At 40.3% G+C, this 26,945-nt stretch overlaps 1 protein-coding gene across 1 annotated transcript in view; it reads right to left on the bottom strand.

Annotated features, from left to right (window-relative positions):
• AJAP1 (adherens junctions associated protein 1) overlaps nt 1-25,694 on the bottom strand; it is a 216,979-nt gene extending 191,285 nt beyond the window's left edge. Inside the window, 1 exon segment of the mRNA XM_040429425.1 lies at nt 24,962-25,694. Within this exon segment, the coding sequence (XP_040285359.1) occupies nt 24,962-25,694 (733 nt within the window).
• Nucleotides 25,695-26,945: the final 1,251 nt, after the last annotated feature.

Below are 26,945 nucleotides of genomic sequence, written 5' to 3'. Positions count from 1 at the left end.
TATTGTTGCCATGGTTCTAAAAATCTGCTACACTTTAACATATAAGTGGACGATGATTGACAGTTTTCTTTCTGATGTCTAAAAGGAAAGTTACCTGCCAATCTCTGTCTGGAGATAGGAAAGGGCTAGGACAGAGAGCAACATCAGACAATCTCGCACAGCATGTCTGTATTCTAAAAGTACAAAATGCCATAACAGGACTGACATACCTCTGAAACCAGTGGGTCTGTCATTACACTATGCTTCCCTCAGTGAGGACAGCATACGGGAGATGACAGGTTGCCTTTATCCCCTGTTTTAGGACAACCAGCTGACTGTATTTCATTAATTTATGACACATTACTCAAAATGGTTGTCTTTGTTCTGCTGACATAATTTCAGGGAATTTGGAACAGAGAAACTGACTGTAGCTAAGTGATTCTGATGGAGGTGTTGGTCTTCATGCAATTCGCTTGCATAGATTTCTCACAAATGAAATAAATCTATTAATGATCGTTAGATGGGAATGTCCTGCAGAGGTCTTTTAAACACGATCAGGCAATTAGAAAATCAAAGAATGCTTCAACAAGCTAGTTTTTGTTAGGCTGTCCTAACAAGAGATTTCTGTAGTGTCGCTTCACTTCTTCTGTGTTCCTCTACTAGTTGCTTTCATTGCTCTGATCCTTCTTGAAAAAGATTACTTTATGACGTACATCTATGTTCTGAATCCTAGATCTATTATCAGACTGGGGTTCCGTGCATCCACCAGAAATGATTATGAGGGTCTCCCTACAAAAAACTATACCCTAATAGAAAGTGGATGGCTCCAACATCAACTACAAACAGGGTTGTCTTCTGCTGGACTTTGGGGGTAATCATTGTGTCAGAGCCATGTTCAACAGAAAAATTGCCTGATGCTGCGGTGGCCCAGCCCATCTGGCTTAGAGCTTCTGTTATGAATCAACAGATTGGACAGATTCTGTGTTTAAGCGCCCCCCCCCCCCCCAAAAAAAAAAAAAACCTCCTCTACTATGTGCTGTATCAGACAGGAGGTGAGAAGGGGAATTGTAAAACTGCAAGATGGCAATTGTTTGTAGTGGTTTTACATCTGAATTAAAGCATATGAAAATAATAATACAAATAATTATATTAATAATAATAGTAATAAACTTTTCTTAATCATATACCATAAGCAGTAAACAAAATCTAAATAATAATTTCACCTTATTTCTATATATAGTGGTAATGTATGTATAGCTTTACTTGTATTTAGATTTATTTTTCTATAGATTTACTCCCATGGCCACCAGATGGCAGTGCAGACACTTTACAGGTATACCATTATATGAAGGCATTTTATATTACATAAAACACAATAATAATAATAAATAATAATAATAAATAATAATTAGATATGAGCGAATTTCCACTTATGAAATTCGTTTGTGATTCGTTTGCTGGTAAAAGGTGAATTGCGTTATGGATTCCGTTACCACAGACCATAACGCAATTCTATGATGGAATACATAACGAAAACGGGACGGATCCGTTATGCAGGCCATAGACTTCTATTATGACGGAATGAATAACGGAATGCCTCTAAAGCCATTCCGTTATGCATTCCGTCATAGAATTGCATTATGGTCAGTGGTAACGGAATCCATAATGCAATTCACCTTTTACTAACAAACAAATCGCAAACAAATTTCATAAGCGGAAATTCATTCATCAATAATAATAATAATAATAATAATAATAATAATAATACTATAATATGTATTTTACTCAAGTGTACAGTATTTCAAATATGATGAAAGTATGAAACATCCGAAGTCGATTCGCCTAAAAGTTTGTGAGAATACCGTACGAAGCAGGAGCGAGACATCGGGTAATAACTTCAAAAATATATTTTTACTGTAAAAAAACATTTTACCGAACTCGGGTTCAGTTCCAAGGTACCACTTGTACATAAAATGACACATATTTAGAAATTGAGTGCACGAGAAGATGCAAAGTTACAGTAGTTTAAAGGGGTGGTCTATTTAGAATTTTTTTTTTTACGTCAGAATGGTTCTCCAAAAATAGGCTTATCTCTTGCTGTAGGGACTAGGGATGAGCAAATTTCAAAAAAATTCGATTCGGCCGGTTCGCCAAATTTTCTGAAAAAATTTGCTTCGATCCAAATATATTGGTGATGAATCGCAATAAAAACAGCTGCAAAGAGCCTTTATATGGGTGTATAACATTGTGCCTTGCAGTAACACGCATAGGAAGTGTGCTGGGGTAGTAAGCCTTACAGGTCGATGTTAGCGCCAAGAAGAAGCGCACTCCTTTTACATCGTCGTCAGCTGATTCCACATAGATGTCTACAGAACCTGTTCTATTAAACGCTTATACAAGTAGAGCCCCCCGACAGAGTGGAGAGGGTGTCAGCAGTAAGTTTGTGTTGACGTCACTGATTAATTTGCCCTTCCTCTGATCCATCAGAACAATAACCCACAAAAAACGGATTCTGTCTGTGGAGCATACGCCTTCACTCCGTCAGCATTTGCTCAGTAATCCATGAGTATTGGTAATGCCAAAAAAACCAGGAGTGGATCTAAAACAGAAATGACACGTGAAGGTAATATTTGCATGTATTCTGTGTTTTGTTCCCACTCCTGCTTTTGGCTACCAAATAATAAGCCAATTCTGATGCGACCAAACAGGCCTTACAGCTGCTACACAGACAGGATTCATTGTGCGTCTCATTTTTCCTTCCTTCTGACCGATCAGAAGAAAGGTCAAATAAATGGTGATTTCAAGAAGGCCAAACAAGGACAATAACGACCCCGTCATAGAGTGGGGAGGGTGGTAACAGCATGAGAAGTCCACAGAGTGGACCTATGACATAGTGGTGAGGTGGAAGCAGCATGAGGAGACCGCCAAGTGGCACAATGACAGAGTCTGGAGGTGGCGGCAGCATCAGGAGGCCACAGAGTGGCACAATGACAAAGTGTGGAGGTGACAGCAGAAGTATGATTGGTCCACAGATTGGCACGGTGACAGTGTGGAGATGGCAGCATCAGGAGGCCACCGAGTGGCAAGTTGAAATAGTGTGGAGATGGCAGCAACAGCAAAATGATACCACAAAGTGGCAAGGTGACATAGTATTGACATGGCAGCATCAGGAAGCTACAAAGTGGCATGGTGACATAGTGTGGACATGGCAACAACAGCAGCAGCATGATACCACAGAGTGGCACGGTGACATAGTGTGGAGATGGATGATCTAATCTGATGCATCAGGCATTGGTGGGTGGAAATCCTGGCTAATCCACACCTGATTCATCTTGACAAAAGTAAGTCTCTACAAATTTTGGGTGGAAAGGCAAGTTCTTCTTGGGGTAACTATGGCACCCGCTGCACTAAACACCCACTCTGATGCCACACTACTGACCTGGCAGGACAGCTTTTCCAGGGCAAACTCGGCCAGTTGAGGCCACAAATTCAGTTTGGCTGCCCAGTAGTCCAGCGGATCTTCTATGACGGCTGGCAGGGTGCTGTCAAAGTATGCCACCACCTGCTGGTTCAGGTCCTGCTCCAGGTCTACCTGCTGCTGGTAAGTAGTTTCTTCACTATGCGGGTGAATAAAGCTGCTCATCAGCGACTCTAGACTCTAGGCTGCTGGTGTGGTTGTCACTTGCGACAAAGTCGAAGATCCTATCAACCAATCAAGAACCGCTGGGTTGCTGGTCAAGACACGACCTCTAGCTGACATGTGGACCTGAGGCTTCTGGAAGAAGCCCCTGCTGCCACGCCCCCTTACTTGGCTGCAACCTGTGCTTGCGCCAGAATCATTTACACCTCTGACACACCCCTGTGCAGGGCCTGGCACTTCTCTGTCTGACATACTTTTAGCTGAACTAAATAAATTAAAAGCAAATGAAAACACCCCTAAAAGCGCTAAATATATATTTCTTTTTTTACTGAGATAGGCAACTAAAGGATTTGAAATTGGCAATGAAACGATTTCAGCGTAAATGAACTGTGTATATATTTCTCGTATTGGACTAAAATAGGCCAATAAATGATTTCTAAATAACAGAAAAAGTGAACTGCAAATATTTTTTCTCTTTTTCTCTAGAAATATGACAATAAACGCTTTTAGCGCAAATAAAACCAAATGTGAACTGTGTCTATTGTTCTCATATTGTAGTAAAATATGACAATAAATGCTTTTAGGGCAAATAACAGCAAATATGAACTTAGTCTATTATTTTTTTTTTCTCTAGAAATGTGGCAATAAACGCTTTTACTGCAAATAACACCAAATGTGAACTGCATCTATTTTTCTCGTATTGTTGGGAAATATGACAAGAACCGCTTTCAGCGCAAATAACACCAAATGTTAACTGCATCTATTTTTCTTGTATTGTAGTGAAATATGACAATAAACGCTTTTAGGGCAAATAACAGCAAATATGAACTGCATCTATTTTTCTCATATTGTAGTGAAATATGACAATAAATGCTTTTAGGACAAATAACAGCAAATAGGAACTGCGTCTATTTTTCTCGTATTGTAGTGAAATATGACAATAAATGCTTTTAGCGCAAATAACACCAAATATGAACTGCGTCTATTTTTCTTGTATTGTAGTGAAATATGACAATAAACGCTTTTAGGGCAAATAACAGCAAATATGAACTGCGTCTATTTTTCTCGTATTGTAGTGAAATATGACAATAAACGCTTTTGGCGCAAATAACACCAAATGTGAACTGCATCAATTTTTCTCGTATTGTAGTGAAATATGACAAAGAAACGCTTTTAGCGCAAATAACAGCAAATTTGAACTTAGTCTATGTTTTTGTTTTTCTCTAGAAATATGGCAATAAACGCTTTTAGCGCAAATAACAACAAAAGTGACCTGCGTAAATATTTCTCGTATTGTATTGAAATAGGCCACTAAATATCAGCGCAGTCAACAGCAAAAGTGACCTGTGTATATATTTATCTTTCACCACAGATAAAAGCCACTAAAGGCTTTTCAACATAGCACTTGCACCCCAATAACTAATTGCTGGAATGACAGAGCTGTATTATGAGACTATCTGGATCCCCAAGTAATGTTTCCCTGCACTTGTAAATCGCTTTCTTTCACAATGAGGATTTTCCTATGACTCTCCCTAGCATCTGCACACGACTCTCCCTGGCTGTGAAATGATTCCCATCACTATCCTTTCCCTGCACTAGTAAATTTCTTCTTTCCTTTTGCTTTTAACAATTAGTTTTTCTTTCACTCTCCCTAGCGCTTGCATACACGTCTGTCCCTGAACAAAGTACGATAGTGAATGGCAGACTCTAAGATGGCCGCCGTATCTATAGGGCTGTGACATCACCGGGCTGGCTGGCTGCTGATTGGCTGCATGTATTGCATTATGGGTCCTCCCCAACTTCCCAGAGTTCCTTGCCCCATGTCCTCACACGTGTAGCCGCCATTTTAGCCTCCATTGTAGCCTGCTAGCCGCCATGTTAGGAAAAATTGCGATTCATGACCACGAAGTGCGAGGAAATTTGTATTCGTTCAGAATCTAATTTTTTCTGAAATTCTGAACAAATTCGACTTCGTCAGCTTCGATTTGCTCATCTCTAGTAAGGACTCTCGGCAGGAGGACCACACAACAGAAATTAAATGTGTTGTCACACCCATTCCTACGCCTTCCAATGAATTGTGACCTACAGCCAGCGATTGGTTGAGCAGTCAGTTTCTGTGTGTCAAGAGGAATTCGAGACCAGAGGGGACCAGACAAGTATTGGAATGGGAGATCTTCATTAGTTTTCATTTCTTTTATCCAATTAAGTTTTTCATACAGTATAGGCACAAATCATAATATAATGGATGTAAAGGATGATACGACTACAGTTGCAGTAGCTGAATGTTCTGGTAAGATGAAGTTCTTCACTCAGAAACCTGCAGTACATCTCTGAAGGAGACCCCTGATCAAACTCTCATCTTGCTGTGCAATGAATCCTCATTATCAATCCATCCTCATGTCAACTTTCATATGAAAGCAGCGCTTAGATTTGCCGTTCATGATCCACTTCTGACTGAATGCGCTATTTGCTCTATATCAGTCATTCATCATTATTTCTCTAAACTGAGATGAGTAACACAAGCAAAAGCCATAACAGCCCAAGGCGACATATTTATTTTCAGGAAAGTTATTTCCACACATATAAAAAGACAGATGTGGTTTGTTTGATACATCGACTACATTCATCAGAATCCCACAGAGACGCAAAGGCTGAGCTGCAAAGAACTGTATGACGGGCAATCACCTTTAGGCCTCTTTCACACATGCGTGACGGATTAGGTCCAGATGCGTTTAGGGCACCACTTTGCAAGCAAGTTCAGTCAGTTTTGTCTGCGATTGCGTTCAGTTGTTCAGTTTTTTCCGCGCGGGTGCAATGCGTTTTTCACACGCGCGATAAAAAAACTGAAGGTTTACAAACAATATCTCTTAGCAACCATCAGTGAAAAACGCATCGCACCCGCACTTGCTTGCGGATGCAATGCGTTTTTCACGCAGCCCTATTCACTTCTATAGGGCCAGGGCTGCGTGAAAAACGCAGAACATGCTGCGATTTTCATGCAACGCAGAACTGATGAGTGAAAAAAAACGCTCATGTACACAGACTCATCGAAATGAATGGGTCAGGATTCAGTGCGGGTGCTATGCGTTCACGTCACGCATTGCACCCGCGCGGAAAACTCGCTCGTGTGAAAGAGCCCTTACTGCAGGCCATTGCCTATGGAGTTCTGCATTTTACTAGGGTCTGAATGTACAGAGTTAGGCCTCATGCACACGACCGATGTACTGGTCCGCATCTGAGCCATTTTTGCGGCTCGGGTGTGGACCCATTCACTGCAATGGGGCTGCAAAAGATGCGGACAGCACTCCGTGTGCCGTCCGCATCCGTTGCTCCATTTAGTGGCCCCGCAAAAAAAATATAACATGTCCTATTCTTGTCCATTTTGCGGACAAGAATAGGCATTTCTACAATGGGCCGCCTGTTCCGTTCCGCAAATTGCGGAAGACACACGGGCGGCTTCCGTGTTTTGCAGATCTGCAATTTGCAGACCGCAAAAAACTGAACGGTCGTCTGCATGAGGCCATAGGACATGAAATTCTATGGTAGAGGTATAAAAACGGGTTCTAAGTTGTTCATATCTTGTCTTAAAGGGAGCTGAAGAAACAAAAAGAAGAAATTAGTAGGAATACCACTCAGCAAATTACTGGAAATTTTTCATTTTAGTTTTTAACTTGAATTGTTTCTTGTGTAGCTAGTGCAATTATATACTTGTTATGGTGGCCCGTTATTTTAATTTTATTACCCCTAAGAAAAGAAGTTGTGAGAAGTGCGCAATAACAGGATCACTCCACCGGTGTATAAAAGGATACAAGTGGTGGGAGTGAGCTACTGAGCATGTGTGACCACCAGCACTGGACATATTAAGTGGAGGTTATAACAAAGAGTCAAAAGAAAAGCAATATAGTACTTAGACATGGGTATTTTTTTATTTTTCTGACAGAAAATGTTTATGTTTTGTAAAATCTAATAGGGTAACTTAATATATAACCAGGAGATAACCTTTTAAAGAATAATTTTGATGAGTTTTTGTGTCACAAATTGACAGATACCAGATAGTGCTGCCACCATAGATGAAAACACTATTTTTTTCAGAAAATACCCTCTGCTCCAGCGCTGTGCCCCCTGCCGTTTTTGGTGCACCGTAGGGGGAGATTTATCAAACTGTTGTAAAGTAGAACTGGCTTAGTAGCCCACAGCAACCAATCAGGATCCACCTTTCATTTTCCAATGGAGCCATGAAAAATAAAATGTGGAATCTGATTGTTTGCTTTGGGCAACTAAGCCAGTTTTCCTGTACACTAGTTTGATAAATTTACCCCTCAGGGGGCGAATCCTTCTCCCTGGCTGTGACGCTGTCCAATCGCAGAGGACCGTGTTACAGCTAGGGAGCCAAGGTGAGCTGTTCGGTAAACAGGTTTGCCAACCGTCCAGAAATTTGTGGACAGTTTGCAAATATAGGCGACATTTTTTCCTGTGTCCGTAAAAAAATAAAAAAAAGTTGTGTCTGTGATTTTTTTGACATATAAAATATAAGAAAAATAACTGGATCGCACATCCTCAATACTATGCTTTTGTCTAACTTCTTCTCAGCATAATTAACATCGCTTCTCAGCGCAATATGTCCTATACCTACCCCTATGCTGCATGCTGTCCATGAGGCATTAGTATACAATTTGATCAAAAAGCATAGGCCCACTCACCGCGACAAGGTTGCCTCTTTGAATGGGACCCTAACCTGAATTTGGTGCAGCGCTGCACGGCGACCACCAAAAGCGTAGTATTGAGGATGTGCGATCCAGTTCTTTTTCTTATATTTTATATGTTTTGTATAATCGATGCTCTTTTCCCCTCTCTGGTATCAGCACTCCTCCCCATGCGACCCAGGTGCTTATAATTAGGAGGAGTCTGCATAAGGGTATAAATTCCTACCTCTCAGTTGGAGTTCCTGAGAGTATGTGATAGGGTGAATTCCACACCTGTTCACATGGTGCAGCAGTGCGCGGCACCAATTTTTGCCTTGGTGGGGCCCAGTGCCAGGGTGGCTTTGCCGGACAGAGGGGGCGCTGTTTGGCTACTGGGTCCTGCTGCCTGCTGGGGTGGTGCTGTGGTGTCGGTGGTCGCCGTGCAGCGCTACTCCAAATTTAAGTTAGGGTCCTATTCAAAGAGGCAACCTTGTCGCGGTGAGTGGGCCTATGCTTTTTGATCAAATTGTATACCAATGCCTCATGTACAGTATGCAGCATAGGGGTAGGTATACGACATATTGCGCTGAGAAGCGATGTTAATTATGCTGAGAAGCAGTTACTGTAGATAAAAGCGTAGTATTGAGGAGGTGCGATCCAGTTCTTTTTCTTATATTTTATATGTGATTTTTTTCTTTTTTGAGGCAGGTCGTAGACTAGATTATTTTGGTGGCAATTATCATTTTCCAGCTCCCAGTAAATGCTGGTGATGAGGTGTTATCAGTTAGAGACATGTATCCCTTATAATCTTTGTCATTCATTAGGCCCCTTTTACACGAGCGAGGTTTCCGCGCGGGTGCAATGCGTGACGTGAACGCATAGCACTGAATCCTGACCCATTCATTTCAATGGGTCTGTGTACATGAGCGTTTTTTTTTTTCACACATCAGTTCTGCGTTACGTGAAAAATGCAGCATGTTCTATATTATGCATTTTTCGCGCAGCCCTGGCCTCATAGAAGTGAATGGGGCTTCAGTGAAAAACACACTGCATCCTGAAGCACGTACAAAGGCGAAACGTACGTCAGGGAGTCGTCCCCTTCCTCCTTCCCCACGGATATTCAGGGTCAGTATATTGTCTGTGTTGGTCAGAAGTTGTTTACACTTTTTTAATGGTCGCCAGTTACACTTACCGGGATTTCCCTGAGTTTGGACCATATCTAGGGAGGAATCCGGATGTGTTCTGGCCACATGTGATGAGGTATAGATTCCTTTTTAGTGTTGTACTGGCCATGGATGACTACACTGTCATTTTTAGTTGAAGCACTTTTTAGGTGCCATTTATTGATGTGTATATATAATCTGTATAGTTAAAATAGACCCATTGTTATCTGTGTGGGGGGAGGGGTGATTCTTGCTCTGTAGCCCTCACCCGCAAATTTTAGATTGTATTGTATTATTTTTGTGTAATAAAGATAATTCTTTGTACTACATGTGTGGTTCTACTTTTTGGGTTCCGCTATTGGCATGGTTCCAAGCATGACGCGTACACTTTTGCATATGGTCATCTTGGTTTGGTATCCTGAAGCAAGTCCGGATGCAATGCTTGTAAACCTTCAGTTTTTTATCACGCGTGTGAAAAACGCATCAAAACGCATTGCACCTGCGCAGAAAAAAAATGAACGCAATTACAGACAAAAATGACAGAATTTGCTTGCTAAGGCTACATTCACACGACTGTATGTTTTTTGCGGACCGCAAAAAAAAAAAAAAACGGATGCCTAAAACGGACAGGAATAGGACATGTTTATATTTTTTTGGGCGGGGCTACGGAATGGACATACTGATGCGGACAGCACACGGTGTGTGTTCTGTCCATATTTTTGGCGGACCCATTGAAAAGAATGGGTCTGCATCCTATCCGCAAAAAAAAAGGACCGGACACAGAAACAAAATACGTTCGTGTGCATGAGGCCTAAATGGTGGGAGTTTCACTGAACGCAGCCAGAGCCAATCCGTATCGTCCGTGTCAACGAGGCCTTATGGTTTTCCAATTTGTTCGTAAAAAAATGTTGGCTGGCAGTGATTTTGGGTTGGCAACCCTGTTATTAAATCTCATGAGTTGGGAACAGACTTTGGGAAATGTTTTTTTACAGTAGAAATCAGCAGTGGAGAGGAGAGGGATTTTTGAAAAATGGGGCTGCACTATCCAGTAAGAATACCAGTTTGTTATACAAAAACCCATGAATGGTCCTCTTTAAGGGTACATCCACCTTTGGAACCATTTGTTATTGCTCCAATGGATCTAAAATAAAAATAAAAATGAAGCAATTCTGCACATAGTATCTCATTAAAACATACCATTTTGTGTTTACAGCTACTGTAAATATATACACTGCATGTGTATCCAACATTCAGCCTGTATTGGGAGCGTCTGCCAACGATGGTGGTGGTTGGACACACACTTTCACGGGTTCTTTTGAAATAGCATGGAAAGAAGGTGGCTGTAAAAAAGTAAATTCTTGCAGCAACACAATACGACTTTACTGTACATGTATTGACATGAAATCACTCCACATGATGTGAAATGTAGCATAGACACACATATTCAACCCCTTAGTGACTATCCTGTTTTAAGTCTTTGTGTCCATCCAACCAATTTTCTTTTTTTTTACGTTTTACTACCTTTGCACAAAACTTTTTTTTAAGGAAAATAAAATGTTTTTGCATCCCAAGGCGCATAAGTTTAATTTTTCTTTCTACAGAACTGTGTAAGGGCTTTATTTTTGGGTGACGACTTTTCATTGGTATCATTTTGGGGTACATAACATTTTTTGATTGTTTTTTATTTAGTTTTTATTTATGTGTAATAAGCAAAAAAAAATAAAATAAACTATTCTGCCATTATTATAATTTTTTTTTGCTCCTTCTATTTATGGTGTTCACTATATGGGATAAATTGCATGATAATTGCATAATTTGAGTTTTTACAGGCGCTGTGGAAAATATTTTTTCAATTTTCTTTTTTTTTTATGGAAAATGATGTATTTTATTAGAATTTTTTTGTTATACAAAACTTTTTTCCTAACTTTTTTTAACCATTTACTAGTCCCACAGGGGGACTTTAACAGGCAATCTTTTGATTGGTTCTAAAATACATTGTATTATACTATCAATACTGACAGTCACCAACAGAGAGGCACACCCAGCTAGGAATACACTGCAGGCAGTCCCAGGCTTCCATGCGACAGCATAAGCATCACTTAATCTCATTTGCGGGGTGCCAGTTGGAGACAGAGGTAGCTCCCTCTCTAAACTACTTAGATGATGCAGTTGCTATTAACCGTGGTATCTATTGGATTAAACAGCCTGGATTGAGGCTTTTGCCTGTCCTGGCCATTACAGCGGGACCCCGGCTCTCATGTGAAACCCGTTCAGTGCTTGGACTATGCCACCATAAATAGGTAGCCTAAGGCCCCTTAGTGATGGCTGTAAAAAGGAGTATTGGTGGTCACTAAGGGGTTAAGCTAAGGAGTTAAGCCTGAGGCTTTCACACACTAAAGGACCCTTTGCACGTGTCGAAAATCGCAAAGATAATCGCTAAGGAACGTTCACAGGAATGTTCGTGAGCGATTATCTGGCAGTGTAAATGTATTGCCAATTTCCCGATGAACGAGCATTTGTGCGGACGCAAAAATGATTGTTTACTGACAGCAGTGTATAAACATCATCTGCTGCCAATGAGCAATGAGTCAGTATGGAGAAGAGCGATGGCATTAGTGATCGTTCCTCCCATACTGTGGAGGAGATTGTAAATGTAGTGCTCGCCTCCGTTAATGAGCAAGTGATTGTCAGGAATGAACGCTTCCTTCCCGGGAATCTGCTGCTCTCTCATCCTGTGCAAAAGGACTTTAATGTTCATGTTTGGTGGTTCTCATGGAAAGACACAGTTACGTTAAATGTATACAATCAATATATACAGTCTGCAAATAGTATTAGTCCCAAGGAGCTACAGGAGTGATGTTGGGCTTTTTGGTAACAAGGTGCCAGCCGAAGGTCTACATTTACTGCAACCATCAAACTTTGTCTCCTGAACTTTGGTAGAGGAGTCAATTTACTCAACCTACCTCCTACTGGTCAAGTGTCTCCAGGGACTGACACATAGACCAGGGTGTTAGATGCCATTCCGTCTAATACCACTAACCCTTACTGCTTTTCTCATTCTTTAGTCCTCAAAACTTCTCACTTGGAGCTTGGTCACTCTCTGCCTCCAGCCACTTCGGCAACTATTTCATCCTCAAGTTGATCTCTTTAGCAAGTCATCTCATTCTCTGCAGCCATTTCCTGCAGGATATTGCACCTTTAGTGGCACATACAATATGCAGCCCTGTCTTTGGCACATCTCCAGCTGGAGAATGCTCAGTTCATGGCACTCCTGGGTGATTACAATGAACAGTCAGACACCAGCTACTCTAGGTAATGTGATGTTGAAGTGGCCATGTTACTTGAACTTCGGCATTTTTAAGGTTAATGTGCTTTTCCATCACCTTGTAAGACTACAAACAAATGACTGAAAGCTACTCTAGGTAATGTGATGTTGAAGTGGCCATGTTACTTGAACTTCGGCATTTTTAAGGTTAGTGTGCTTTTCCATCACCTTGTAAGACTACAAAGAAATGACTGAAAGCCTTACTAAACTAAAGGCAGTAGAAGAGCGGACAGATGAAAGGAAGCAGTACAGAATAGAGGTATCAGACTACATGTAGGGTATGTTGGTATTCTGTAGGGTTACAGCCACCAGCTCACGTTTCTGTATGCAGTTTTGGAACACAAAATCAGGAGTGGATTGTAAAAGGACATAATGTATAAAGCAAAGATACAGATATGACTTCTCTTTATTTGAATTCACTCCTGGTTTTAGCTTCCAAAAATACATGCAGAAACCTAACTGTGCGGCCGAACCCTTAGCATGGAAACACATAGTAGTTGGGGTGACACCAGCCAGGGCTGCCTTCTTCTGTCCATGGGCCCCATAGTCTGCCTTATGCTTATAGGTAATATATATATATATATATATACACAAAATGATCTACTGTACCCTTTTAAGAAGTTTTATTTGGCTTGCATTTCAGAATTGCATGAGGAAGAGCATCATTAATAAATCTCTTAAATTATGTTTAAAGTGGATTAGCATTTCTTTGATAAGCTTCAAAGCATTGGAGCATTAAACATAGCCCAAACCCTTCTTTTGCAGACCTCTAACATGTACTGTATCGAAATGAAATGTACTGTATATTTTACTAGATCAACTGCGGGAACTGAGTAAACAAGAAGAACATGACGGATTAGATAGAACACAGCCTGAAGCAATGAGATTGCTATGTTCTAGTGGTTCCAGCCTATATTGTTGGCATTTTGTGTAACAAATAGGAAGGAACATTGTAATGCGAAGTTATGATTCACTATTACTGCATGGTGGCTCAGTGGTTAGCACTGGTGTCTTGGGGTCCTAGGTTCAAATCCAAACAAAGACAACATCTGCATGGAGTTTGCTCGGGTTTCCTCCCACACTCCAAGGATTTACTGATAGGGAACTTAGTGAGCCCCAATGGGGTCAGCAAGTGTTGATAATGTCTGTAAAGCGCTGCAGAATATGTCAGCGCTATATAAGTGAGTAAAATAAATAATGTGAGCTATTTTGTGTCTATAATTCCTATAAAAAGGTACTGTGTGTGTCTGATCCAATGGTCTCCTTGCTGATCTTCTGAATATCTGTCGGGGAGGGATGGAAGGAAGTATGACTGCAGGATCAGACTGTACATGGTTTGTTTGACATCTGCAAACAAGGAGACATATAGCTTTACATTGGACAAAACACCAGGAGGATTTTTAATAATGACTATTTGGAAAGTTGCTTCATTTTTTATTTTAGATGCATACAAGCAATACAAATGAGTTTGCATATGTACATATATCCTTTCAAGTCTTAGGCAAGTGATGCTTCAGTTTACCGCTTTTGTTAAAGTGATATTCACGTGGACTGTCAGAGGTGGTTGGGAGGACTATGGAAACCGCCGAGCGGACTGTGCTATGCTGTTCTGGTAGCTCCCACACAAGAGCTTGGGAGTTTTGGAATCTGTGTAGCTCCCCGCACTATGCTGTCTCTGTAACTCCCATTCACTTGTATGGGGGCTAACGATGCAGCAAACAGTAGCACATCCCACGTGTCTGTTTCCAAAGTTCTAACCACCTCTGGACATTGCATCCAGGCAGGAAGGGTTCAGGGGGCCATTCTAGAATGTTGTGTATCCCAAAGATAGGACGAGCATCTATCAGACATTAAGAAAGTACATTAAGAAAACATTCATTAAAGGGGTTGTGTCACTTCAGCAAACAGCATTTATTATGTAGAGGAAGTAGTAGAAGCCACTTACTAATGGATTGTTGTTATCCATATTGCTTCCTTTGCTGACTGGATTTATTTTTCCAACATATTATACGCTTCTCATTTCCATGGTTACGACCACCCTGCAATCCATCAGTGGTGGTCATGCCTGCACACTATAGGAAATAGTGCAGGCCTCACTGGTGGCTGGGACAATAGGCTGGTGCTTTTTCCTATATTGTACATGCACGACAACTGCTGCTGGATTGCAGGGTGTCCGTAACCATCGAAACCAGCAGTGCATAATGTGATAGAAAAATGAGTCCAGTCAGCAAAGGAAGCAATATGGACAATCACAATACATTAGTAAGTGGCTCATGTTTAATGCTATTTGCTGAAGTGAGACAACCCCTTTAAAGTTCCATCGCATTATACTCGGCTTTTTTTCCCCAATCTGTACAGTTGTTCGCATACTCCTCCCCGACAAGCGTCCCCTTCACCATGGGAACGCCTGTGGGTTAGAAAATACCATCGGATCGGAGTTTTCCCTGAGATCATGAAAACTCAGATCCGATGGTATATTCTAACCCACAGGCGTTCCCATGGTGACGGGGACGCTTGTCGGGGAGCAGTATGCCAAAGTGGAATAACAGTACAGTTTTGAAAAAAAAAAAAGACAAATATTCTAAATAACGAATATATTCGCTGAATTGCTATAACTTTGTTTTTTAGAATATTTGTCATATTCTAAAACAAGAATATATTGCTATATTACGAATATTCGTAAAATACACATATAGACTGCAATTTAGCTAATATAGTGCTAAAGTATTTTTTTTTTAATAGTGTGAATTTTTTTCCAAATCGAGTTCAGAAGAGACAAAAAATATTTGTCTATAAAAAAAAAGATTATAGCACTATATTAGCTAAATTGCAGTCTATATGTGTATTTTACGAATATTCGCTATATTGCTATAACTTTGTTTTTTAGAATATTACGAATATTAGCCATAGCCAACCAATAGGAAAGTTGCCTTATACAGTTAAAATAATGCGCAAATAATTAAATCACATATTCGCGATAAATAGAATGACGAATATTCAATTTCGACGAATATAAGACGAATATTCAATTGAATATTCTCGAAATATTGCGAAATCGAATATGGCACCTCCCGCTCATCACTAGTCAGCACCACCAATTTTAATGCTGCTCAGTCGGCAACACTGTTGCCCTACAGCACTGGGGTCGTAGGTTTGTATTCAACCAAGAGCAGCATCTGCATTTGGTTTGAATGTTCACCCCATGTTTACTTGGATTGATCCCGGTACTCCAGTTTCCTCTCACACTACAAAAATATACAGATCAATTGTTTTGAAACTCAGATTGTGATCCCCAGTGGGGATAAGGACTGCACTGTGCTGCAGAATATCTAAATGCTATATAAATGAATACAAACAAATTGGGAACTCATTTTGTGCAGAACAGATGTCCATTTTTAAGAGCTAGGTATTAGAAATTGTTCATCACAGTTCTGAAACCATTTAGATGCATTTCTAAGCTCTACTGCCCATTTATACGTACACATGCACCCTAATCAATGCTACACTATGTCTCAAGGGTACAGTATGTCAACTCTTTAAAAGTAGATAAAATACTTTAAAGGGAACCTGTCAACATGAAAATAATTCCTTATTGTGTACCATATAATAGAACTACAAAGGCTGCGTGTAGTTTGTATTCATTTTAGCAGTCCTTGTTATTTATCTCCAGTGTCACTCTAGCACTGTGTGCTGGTACCCTGATAAGGTATCTGATGCACTTATGAGATGGATTCATTGCACCTTCCTCCTGCCATCTGTTGCCTGTGATTGACAGCCGGAGGCAAGAGGAGACAATATCCCTAGAGCTATTAAATGGTGCTGTCAGGAGTTTACCCAACCAAGAAACTGTATATGTGATGGGAGAGCTACCATGCTGTCCAATCAAGCCCCAGCTGATTGACCTATCAGTGAGGCTGGAAGCTGAGCTATTCTGACTCCTGGCTCAGCATCTAATCCCAGAGCTAGGCAGGGGATTTAAGTCTGCTACTCAGGCATTGCCAGCTGCCTGTGATTGTGTAAAATGTCCTGGCTCTATTTGTACTGTGCATTGTGTCTGAACTCAGGACCTGCTTGCTAAACCTCTGTGTACCGACCTTGGCTTGTTTTCTGGATTAAGCCCCTCGACTGTTCATTTGGTTTCCACTAATTCTCCTGTTATCCTGATTGTGGCTCAAATTCTGTATTAACCCATCGTCTGCTGTATTGACTTTTACAGATTTTCCTGGAATTCTGACTATGGCTATTTTCTGGATTACCTGCTTATCCACTGTTTCGGCTATTTCTGTCGCTTCTAGTTCTAAGCCTGCATGTCTATTTTTTACAAGGTGGTTATCCTGGTAGTTCTGATTCTAGTGAGCTTGCACCGGTTTTCTGCTACCCTATTTTATAGACAAAACCTGATTCCCTAGTAGCCAAGTCCACCTGGACTTGCAGAAGGCTCTGGTTAAGAGCCTAAGGTAGCCTTAGCTTCCAACCAATCAGATTGGTTAAGGAAGACTGATAACAGTCTCTGAGATTGTCGGCTGTGGTTCTGGATGGTGACTATAGTATTTTCATACAGGTGCCATCAGATAGAATACCAATTTCCTGCTGACAGGTGACCTTTTTGTTTTAGTTATGTTGAACCCGCCTCCGACCCACCCCCACTACACACACACACATAGCAAAAAAATAGATACTAATAATAATACATTTACAAACAGGTGGGGGAATGTTGAAGCTTGGCATAGAAGTACCTGTCGTTTTCTATGGTACATCGCGTATGATAGTGACATAATATTGGCTTGCATTTAAATAAACCAAACCAATTTTTTTTATGACAATGTCCTTTTAAAATGTATACAGTATATATTTAAAAAAAATATAAATAAATTGACAGAACCAGAGAAGTTTTAATACCGTATTTGATGTTCCCGGTAAATCTTTGCTTTGTGAATACAACTCCTTGGTATTACAGAAGTAATTTGCATTAGTTATCAATATGAATTCCTTCATAGGGTTTAGTGTTTGTCAGAGAAATGGGAAACCAGAACAAATGTGCAGTAGGTTTAAATTTTGTATGGGTAATCACATGTACTGTGAGGCAGGTTTTTATCTTTTATTTAGATGACCAACCAAAGTCATAGTATATATGGAAAATGTAAAACAAATTAAAAAGTTACAGATAGAAATCGCAGAGACCTGTAGCAAACTCAGAATGGTGCCCACTCCTCTAAAGGGGGACAAACTGAAATCATATGGCCATTAATTTTTAATTATATCATTATAAGGCTTGCTCCATAAACTCTTGACATTGTGAGAATATTAAATGATAAATCCTGCCTGCATCTATATATCTAGATTTCCAAATTAGTCTTTCCCTACCTTTACTCTTGGCTCAACATATTCTAAGATAAGCAGAAAAAGATTAGCAGCTTAAAAAAAACAAAAAAAACAACAACATGTTTTTTGGATACTCTGTCATTAAATATCTATCCTATATAAATCTATGTGTGGTGACTGTAAGACAATGACAGGTCTGACACAGGTTAGAGGCAAGGAAGGGGTGGATAGTGCGGTCCACACACCTATTCCACCACAGGTGAGACCAGCTGGAGGTACTGAGGCTGGCATAAAGCACCTCCCAGGGTGTCAGTAAGGGGGGAGTGTGTTACCCGTGGACAGATGCCTGGAGGCTCTGTGAATGTAGTCTCAGCCGGGCAAGGCTGAGGGACCACAAGGCTGGAAGATAGCCTGGACTGACTTTGTAGAAAGTAGAAAGAGGGAGGTGCTCATGCCGCTCTACAGAGCACTAGTGAGACCTCATTTGGAGTATTGTGCTCAGTACTGGAGACCATATCTCCAGAAGGATAGAAACATAGAAACATAGAATGTGTCGGCAGATAAGAACCATTTGGCCCATCTAGTCTGCCCAATATATCTGAATCCTATTAATAGTCCCTGGCCCTATCTTATATGAAGGATGGCCTTATGCCTATCCCATGCATGCTTAAACTCCTTCACTGTATTTGCAGCTACCACTTCTGCAGGAAGGCTATTCCATGCATCCACTACTCTCTCAGTAAAGTAATACTTCCTTATATTACTTTTAAACCTATGCCCCTCTAATTTAAAACTGTGTCCTCTTGTGGTAGTTTTTCTTCTTTTAAATATGCTCTCCTCCTTTACCGAGTTGATTCCCTTTATGTATTTAAAAGTTTCTATCATTAGATACTTTGGAGAGAGTTCAGAGAAGAGCTACTAAACTAGTACATGGATTGCAGGATAAAACTTACCAGGAAAGATTAAAGGACCTTAACATGTATAGCTTGGAAGAAAGACGAGACAGAGGGGATATGATAGAAACTTTTAAATACATAAAGGGAATCAACAAGGTAAAAGAGGAGAGAATATTTAAAAGAAGAAAAACTGCTACAAGAGGACATAGTTTTAAATTAGAGGGGCAAAGGTTTAAAAGTATTATCAGGAAGTATTACTTTACTGAGAGAGTAGTGGATGCATGGAATAGCCTTCCTGCAGAAGTGGTAGCTGCAAATACAGTGGAGGAGTTTAAGCATGCATGGGATAGGCATAAGGCCATCCTTCATATAAGATAGGGCCAAGGGCTATTCATAGTATTCAGTATATTGGGCAGACTAGATGGGCCAAATGGTTCTTATCTGACGACACATTCTATGTTTCTATGTTTGTTACAGCCTGGAAGTGAGCTGGACTACTGGCTAAGAAAGCCGCATGTGATGACAGTATGTGAACGGTGCTTTAGGTGAGTCAGGGATATGACTGTGTTTAGGTAGAGCATAGGATCCGCCTGAACTGAGACCACCTTGTCGCTTGGTAGGTGGGCTTAGATGTGTTTTGATCAAAACGTATTGACCAAGTGTCTCAGATTTTATCAAGAGAGTGAGGGCTTAGTCCATATGTTATGCTTGCATCTATTATTATAGTGTATTATTTTCTGTGATTTTGTGTTTAGGCAGAGCCCAGACGGGCAAGGTGTTTATTTATAATGGTTTGTTGTTCGATTTTTGCTGGGGTGTCACAATAAATGCATTGCTTCGACCTTGAACCTGGTGTCCTGAAGCCGTATCTGTGAGGATGACCACCTGAAAGAAAGCTACCCCTCACATCACCCAGTGGTTGTATTGTGAGTTGCAGTCTGTCATAACATTTGTTAGCATGTCTATCATATGTTAGAATTTATTTTGTAAAACATTGGAGTTTTTAACCAAATTTAATATTGATTTTAGGATAAACTTTAAAATTGTCTTGAAGTATTGGGTTGAAATTTTGAAAATCCATCTACTGTAAGATTAAACTTTACTGATAGAATTAGTGCTCTGTCTTCACATTACCTATCCTCACTCACGGCTTACTAAACATTGGACTTAAACTGAGTGTGCCTTAACAAAAATAAATAAAAACTTTTATTTTAATATACTTAAAACATAGTGTGGTGATGCTAAAATGTAGCTGAATAAGGGTTAGGTAGCCAGGTCTCTTATTTTCACTTGAGGCATGGTTCATCACCACTAAGTTTCCCCCTTTGTCGGAGGGCTTTATCACAATATTTTTATCCTACTCTAGTTTCTTGAGAGCAGTGGACTCTTCATAACTCACATTTCTAGGACCTCTCGGTCTTGGATTGATTATTTAAATATCTTTAAGAGCCAATTTTTGGAAAATTCAGATATGAGAGTCAGGCAGTGGTGGTGGCATTTGGACAATCCTGGGTTTTAAACTTGTAAAAGGGCCCTCAAATCTGTTTTTTTTTCTCCTTCTGTTAATAGATCCATCAGTGTTTTTGTTATGTGGAGATCCTGTGTGTTCATATTCATCTCCTCACACTTTTTTTTTATCTTGCAGTGTGAAATGTTCATGCCAGAGCAACTTTCTTGTAAAGAGAGAGATATATCTTTATACCATTCAAAGCAGTCAAACTGCACTGTAGGTACAAAGAATAGTCCTTTGCTTAAAAGGATTTGTTCAGAGGCCGTGATTTGGCATGAGGAGAGACTTATTATTTAGAATTTGTTATCTCTGTTCTCTATGTGCCTGTACCCCCCTGAGTTTTGTTCCTCAGCTGGTAGGCGATATTTATTGGTGGTTGGGCTAAAAAAGAAGAGGTTGTGGGGCCCGTGGAGCCAGTAGTTAACGTATGAATTTTATCAGCACTTTTGTCTGTATACTGGTTTGATCTCGAGTAGCTTGTTCTAACCCCTCTTCCTCTGCTCTTGTGTCCTCTACCTCTTCCTATACCCTTTCCAGTCTCACTATCTGACCCCTCTGCTTCTGAGGAGGAGATGTCTGTGTGGGAATCTTTAGCTTGCTTTTTATTTAGAAAGGAGTATGCCCTATTTTCTTTAAATTCTAGGGAGTCTTTCACAAATTGTTGGTGCTTACGATCCCGTGTCATATATTGAAATCTCTCTAGGGTATTTTGTAGCTGTTCCTCTTTTTTCTGAAATTGCATATCATCCTTAAATGTCAGGGCTTGTTCCCTCAGACTATTTACCTTTTTTTGTTTAGTATCCAGTGACAATCTCTCCTCCTCCAGTAGGAGTTTCATAAATCTGTGAGAACTGGAGGCTGCCTCCTCTTCCCATTTTTTGATTAAATGGACATTCCTAATCCTCTCTGCTGGAGTTAGGTGTATCCTATTCCTAAGCCCTTTTGGTACAATTTTCTCCTGTAGATAGTGTTCAAGTGACTGGATCTCCCACCAACCTATTATGAGATCTTTATAAGCTGAAGTTAGATCTTTGAAGACATTTTTTATATTAGTGAGCGATACTGGCTCAATATACTCATTCTCTGAAAACACTTCCTTTGCCTCAGATGCCCAAGACTCAAAATTTGGAGCAACTCAGAGAAAGTTGGCCATTTAGCGCTAGGTATATCTGTTTATAGAATTGGTGCTCTGTCTTCACATTACCTATCCTCACTCACGGCTTACTAAATATTGAACTTAAACTGAGTGTGCCTTAACAAAAATAAAAAATTACTTTTATTTTAATATACTTTAAACATAGTGTGGTGAAGCTAAAATGTAGCTGAATGAGGGTTAGGTAGCCAGGTCTCTTATTTTCAGTTGAGGCGCAGGTCAGTGTAGCGAGCTGCTCCCTTGAATCACTACAGCCTACAATCTCTTTCCCTTACAGTCCTTAGTCTCAGGTAGGGAAAAACTGTAGTGGCCGTATGTCACTCGCCCTGAAAAGAGCGACCCCCGACCTCAGGATACCATGGGCCTAGTCTAAATTATACCCTTGCTATCTTAAGATCTGCTGAGTTGCTTCTATTAAATAGCTTCAATGCATTTCACCTTAGATAATGGGCTCCTCAGCAAGCAGATCAAGATGACTGTATAATTTATATAGATCACACAATTCTATACAAGCGATAGTTTGTATGGGACTAATATGTGAAATGTCCAGCTGTGCCCACAGAATATCGGATCGCGACATTGAAGTGATCATCAAAGTGAAAGGCTATAATGCTGTGACTGACATTAGCAATGTCTCCGTACATCTACTGAATACAACAACGCCTTGCTGATCTATGCAATAGCGATTAGAACACTTCTCCCTATACTCCCTTAATGCCAGATCGCTCTGCAGATGAGCGCAGTAGTGATAAAAGAAATGCCCCTCTGTGCTCAGTAAGTGTCAGATCGCGCTGCTGGTCAATGCAGCAGCGAATCTGACAGGGAGAGGGGGAGTGCCAGCCAGGGACGCGTTGGAAGGCCCCCATAGTAACAGACCCGATGAGGTAAGTATTGCCTGATCCGCCCCTGCCCGCCCATCGATGGTGACACATGTAGGAAGGGGAGGTCTTATGTATTTATAAGGAAGATAATGTAGCGATTCTGTTGCCACTGCCATTATTCTGAAAACGCTGAGACTAGAGAGACTGCTTCCTGAGGAGCCCGTTATCTAAGGTGAAATGCGTTGAAGCTATCTAGTAGAAGCAACTCAGCAGATCTTAAGATAGTAAGGGTATAATTTAGACCAGGCCCGAGGAATCCTGAGGCTGGGGGTCACTCTTTTCAGGGCGAGTGCTCTGACATACAGCCACTACAGTCTTCCCCTACCTGAGACTAGGGACTGTAAGGGAAAGATATTGTAGGCTGTAGTGATTCAAGGGAGCAGCTTGCTACACTGACCTACGCCTCAACTGAAAATAAGAGACCTGGCTACCTAACCCTTATACAGCTACATTTTAGCTTCACCACACTATGTTTTAAGTATATTAAAATAAAAGTTATTTTTTATTTTTGTTAAGGCACACTCAGTTTAAATCCAATAACTACTGTAAGATTAGCTTTATGATAACATCATCCAAAATCAACCCTGAAATCAATGTCCCTCTATAGTGAGGATTCTTCAATCAATTTCTATCGACTGGGATTTCTAAAAACCACTGAACTATGATAGTCTAGCATCCCATTGTGAGCTACAGCCCCTTCTGTGAATTCCCACTTTAAAAGAAGTCTATTATGCTCTATTGACCTAGATCCTTAAAAGTAGATCAAATAGAGAAACATTTGAAAATAGAAACAACACAAATTTCCAGTTCATCAATTCTTCTGTGCCAAACTCCCTACTAAACTTAGGAGTTGGGATCATAAAAAACAGATTACAATGGTATGAATAAGTGGGCACTCATCTTAGAAGCATATAGGTATAGAAAATCTGACTAATCATATCCTGTAAGGAGATATGGAGCACCAGCAGTTACTTCAACAACCTCAACATGCAAGATGGACCACTTTTCATTAGCACTTCTGTAGCTGCTCAATGGAACAGCTGCAGCTGATCAATAAGAGTAATGATAATCTAACAAAGAGCAGCCCATTTTCAATATTCCTAAATTAATTTGGAGTGAACTTCATAGTTTATTACATATGGGAAGTCTATGTGATCTACGTGAATCCAGCATAGTGATAAAAGGGTTCTTCAAAACCAAATTAAAACTTCAAAGATTCCAATAAGCAGTTGCAATAGTTCTAAATGGAGTTGTCTCATATGAAAAGCCCCTTCTATGAGCCTAAGTGGAGAACTGCAATATTGCATTTGCTTGTTTTCTGGTAGACCAAGGCATTCCTTTAATTGACTAGTATGCAATGCTACACTTTCCCTACATGACCAGCTTTAACTTGGTTAGTGCCCTGTCCTGGATCTTCTATTAACAGATCTCCCACTGTGTACTTTATACAGTGCCCAAAGAACATATCCATAGGGTGCCCAAATTACACTGCTGCCCGTTTAAATAAACACTGTCCAATAAATAAGTTATGGAATGTAGCTACAGTCTATACTATGCTGGTTGCTTTAGATTTTTAGGCAGTGTGGGATCAGGAATGCTAAGTCTAGGTGCACAGACCATCAAGGCCAGTTTCAACAGTTTGTAAACAGGATAGGGGATAATTGATCCCAAGTGATCATGAGAGTGGAGTGGTGGTGTGCATGCATGAATATAATTTCAGTAACTTCTATGGGACTGCCAAGTACAGTGCTTAATTCTATTTTTGGTAGCCCAGAAAAGTGACAACACTCATGAGCACCACCACTCCATCTTCAGAAGGGAATCTAGGACCTCCATTTTTATGATTGGTGGTGGTATCTGCATTTGAGCCCCCAGTGATCAGTCACTCATCCCCTATCCTATGGAACATTGGGAATTCCTGAAGTCAAACCCAAAGTGACCACTTGGGGAGGCTATCTTTCCGGAAGGGAATGTCTCCACAAAACAACACCTTCAAACAAGGGGCTAATAAATCTATGTATTAATGATGTCTATTAGCTATATATTCAAGAGGAATCACTGAACACTCATCTAAACTAGGTTTATAAATAAAATTTTAATTTATTGCTAATATTTAAGTGAACACGGCTGAGCTGTAGAACCAGACACAGCAGCATGGATGTGCCGTTGTGCCATGGCTGCCACTTTTTTCTCCTGATTTGTGGAGATTCTAGATATCAGATATCATTATCAGATATTCATGATTTATCCTGAGGATAGACCATTAGGTAAAACCCTTTCAGGCTAACATTGCTTTCTAATATTGTAGTTCAGAACCCTTCTAGGAAAACCCGACACTATAAACTGCATTTATGGTTTCTATCTGCAAGTTATTAATTCTTACATTGTCTATGACCTTTATTTGACATACCTGAGGTGTCATTAGGTATCTTCGGTCTTGCAGCTTTTCCATTTCCCGGAAAAGGTTCTGTTGTGCTAATCCTCCCTGGGGGCTTTTTAGCCTTATGTACCCCTGGTTTTTGAGAAGTCATCTCTTTACTCTGTGTTGTTGTGGAAGTCATAGTGGACATAGTAGTTCCCAACAATGTTGTCCTTCCTTGTGTTGTAGAGGTTCTTGTGGTCTCATAAATCCCAGGGATTGTGCTGGATTCCACATACTCATCATCTCCTGTTGGACCCCATAAAATAAATTCTGATACTGTAGTTGGCTGACTTTCACTGTCTAAAAATGGTCTAATATTCCAACTTCTCCTTTGGACCTGTCTTTTTTCCCTTTTTAAATGAGAAAACATAAGTGTGTCTCTTACTTCATGTTTTGAAGGTACTCTATTTGCTCTGGAAGAGTCCAGTACTGGCACCATTCTAGAAAAGATATGGTCCACATTGTCTTTAATATGTTCAACGTTTGTAAACACACTCTGAAAATATTTCCGACTTCTTGGCTTTGGGCTCCCCTTTGGATTCCATAATGCTGTGTGATGTATCCTATGTTCTAGTGATGGTCTTTGTAGGTATCTGTATGTAGTACTTGGTGGTCCTGATTCACAAATAATGAAATCCATGGCTAGGTGAAAAATGGCTATCAATATCCAAGCATGGCTTCCTATCGAAGGGCCTGATCTGCAGATAGATATTTAAAACATATTAGGAAGACAAACAAAAGGTTTCAGTTGGGTATCTCTGTTAACATATCATTAGTCATTGAGCATATCTAAATTTTTCATGCCATTTGATGAAAAATTTTGTGAAACATTACACAAGAGAGGGAAATTTAATTTCATAAAAATGTATGCGGAAATGAATTCATACACTAAAACTTCTGCAAATAAAGATTAATTGCAAGGAAATCCAACCCAACCTCCTTGATGCTCTGTGAATTTCAAGAATTTGACTTAGGAGGATGGACTTATTATGGTGATTGTATACGACTATACAAACAATTCCTGAGCTGAGGTTGTCAGAGGCGGAGGGTCAGCTATTTGTGTACTAATGAGTTACAACTTAAAATCACATTTTCTACTTCCAATAATAGGACCTGTCTGACAACACTAAAATTTGATAATAACTAAGATAGGATATAATTTCATCATCAGTTGGGTCTTTGGACTTTAACTGACTGTTGTTTATATATTGATCTCAGTAGTAACACAATATACATTAAGCTCCCGCCAGTGGCACATAGAAGCAGCAAGAATAGTATGCTTTACCTCTATGTCAATGCAGGGGATTTGGAACTCTGTATAAGAAAAGAGATTCCCTGACCTCAAAAAGAAATGAAGCACAGAATGTTGGACCTACAGACATGCAACATTACATGGAGCCCATTCAAATAAATGTCAGACCTTGTAACACATGGTCACATTCAGTGCCACCTGGGAAGAAACCATTTTCTGAAGATGCTCTCTGCTCTGCCTTATGGGTTGTAGCTCTAAGGGGCACAAATCTGTCTGCAACATATAAATCCCCTAAAAGGGCATATAGACAGTGGTTGCCCAAAGGAACAACCCCCTTGAAAAAAAAATGATGCCTCAACTTTGGAAAAATTTGTAATAAAAAACTGGGTCTGTTGTTGTTTGCTCCACTCATAAGCAAAATAAGATAACACTTGAAGAACAGTACATTCAAAGTACATGCTGAGAGAAAGGAATAAATAGTAATAATTAATGTGCAATAATACAAGTAATTAGTGTTGGTCGAGCTCCAAAGTGCTCGGGTGCTCTGGTGCTCGAGTAGAACACTTTGAGATGCTAGGGCGCTCTACAGAGCACCAGAGCGCAATGAAAGTCAATGGGAGAACCAGATCATTAAACCAGGCACCCCCTGCTCTGAAGAGGGAAGGGTGTCTGGTTCATAGGAAAAGGGCAGAAATTGATGGAAACACCACTGAAATGGTT

The sequence above is a fragment of the Bufo bufo genome, chromosome 1 (assembly GCF_905171765.1).
Source record: "Bufo bufo chromosome 1, aBufBuf1.1, whole genome shotgun sequence".
Taxonomy (NCBI): domain Eukaryota; kingdom Metazoa; phylum Chordata; class Amphibia; order Anura; family Bufonidae; genus Bufo; species Bufo bufo.
Note: the sequence above shows the minus strand (reverse complement) of the source record. Positions and strands in the feature narration are given on the sequence as shown.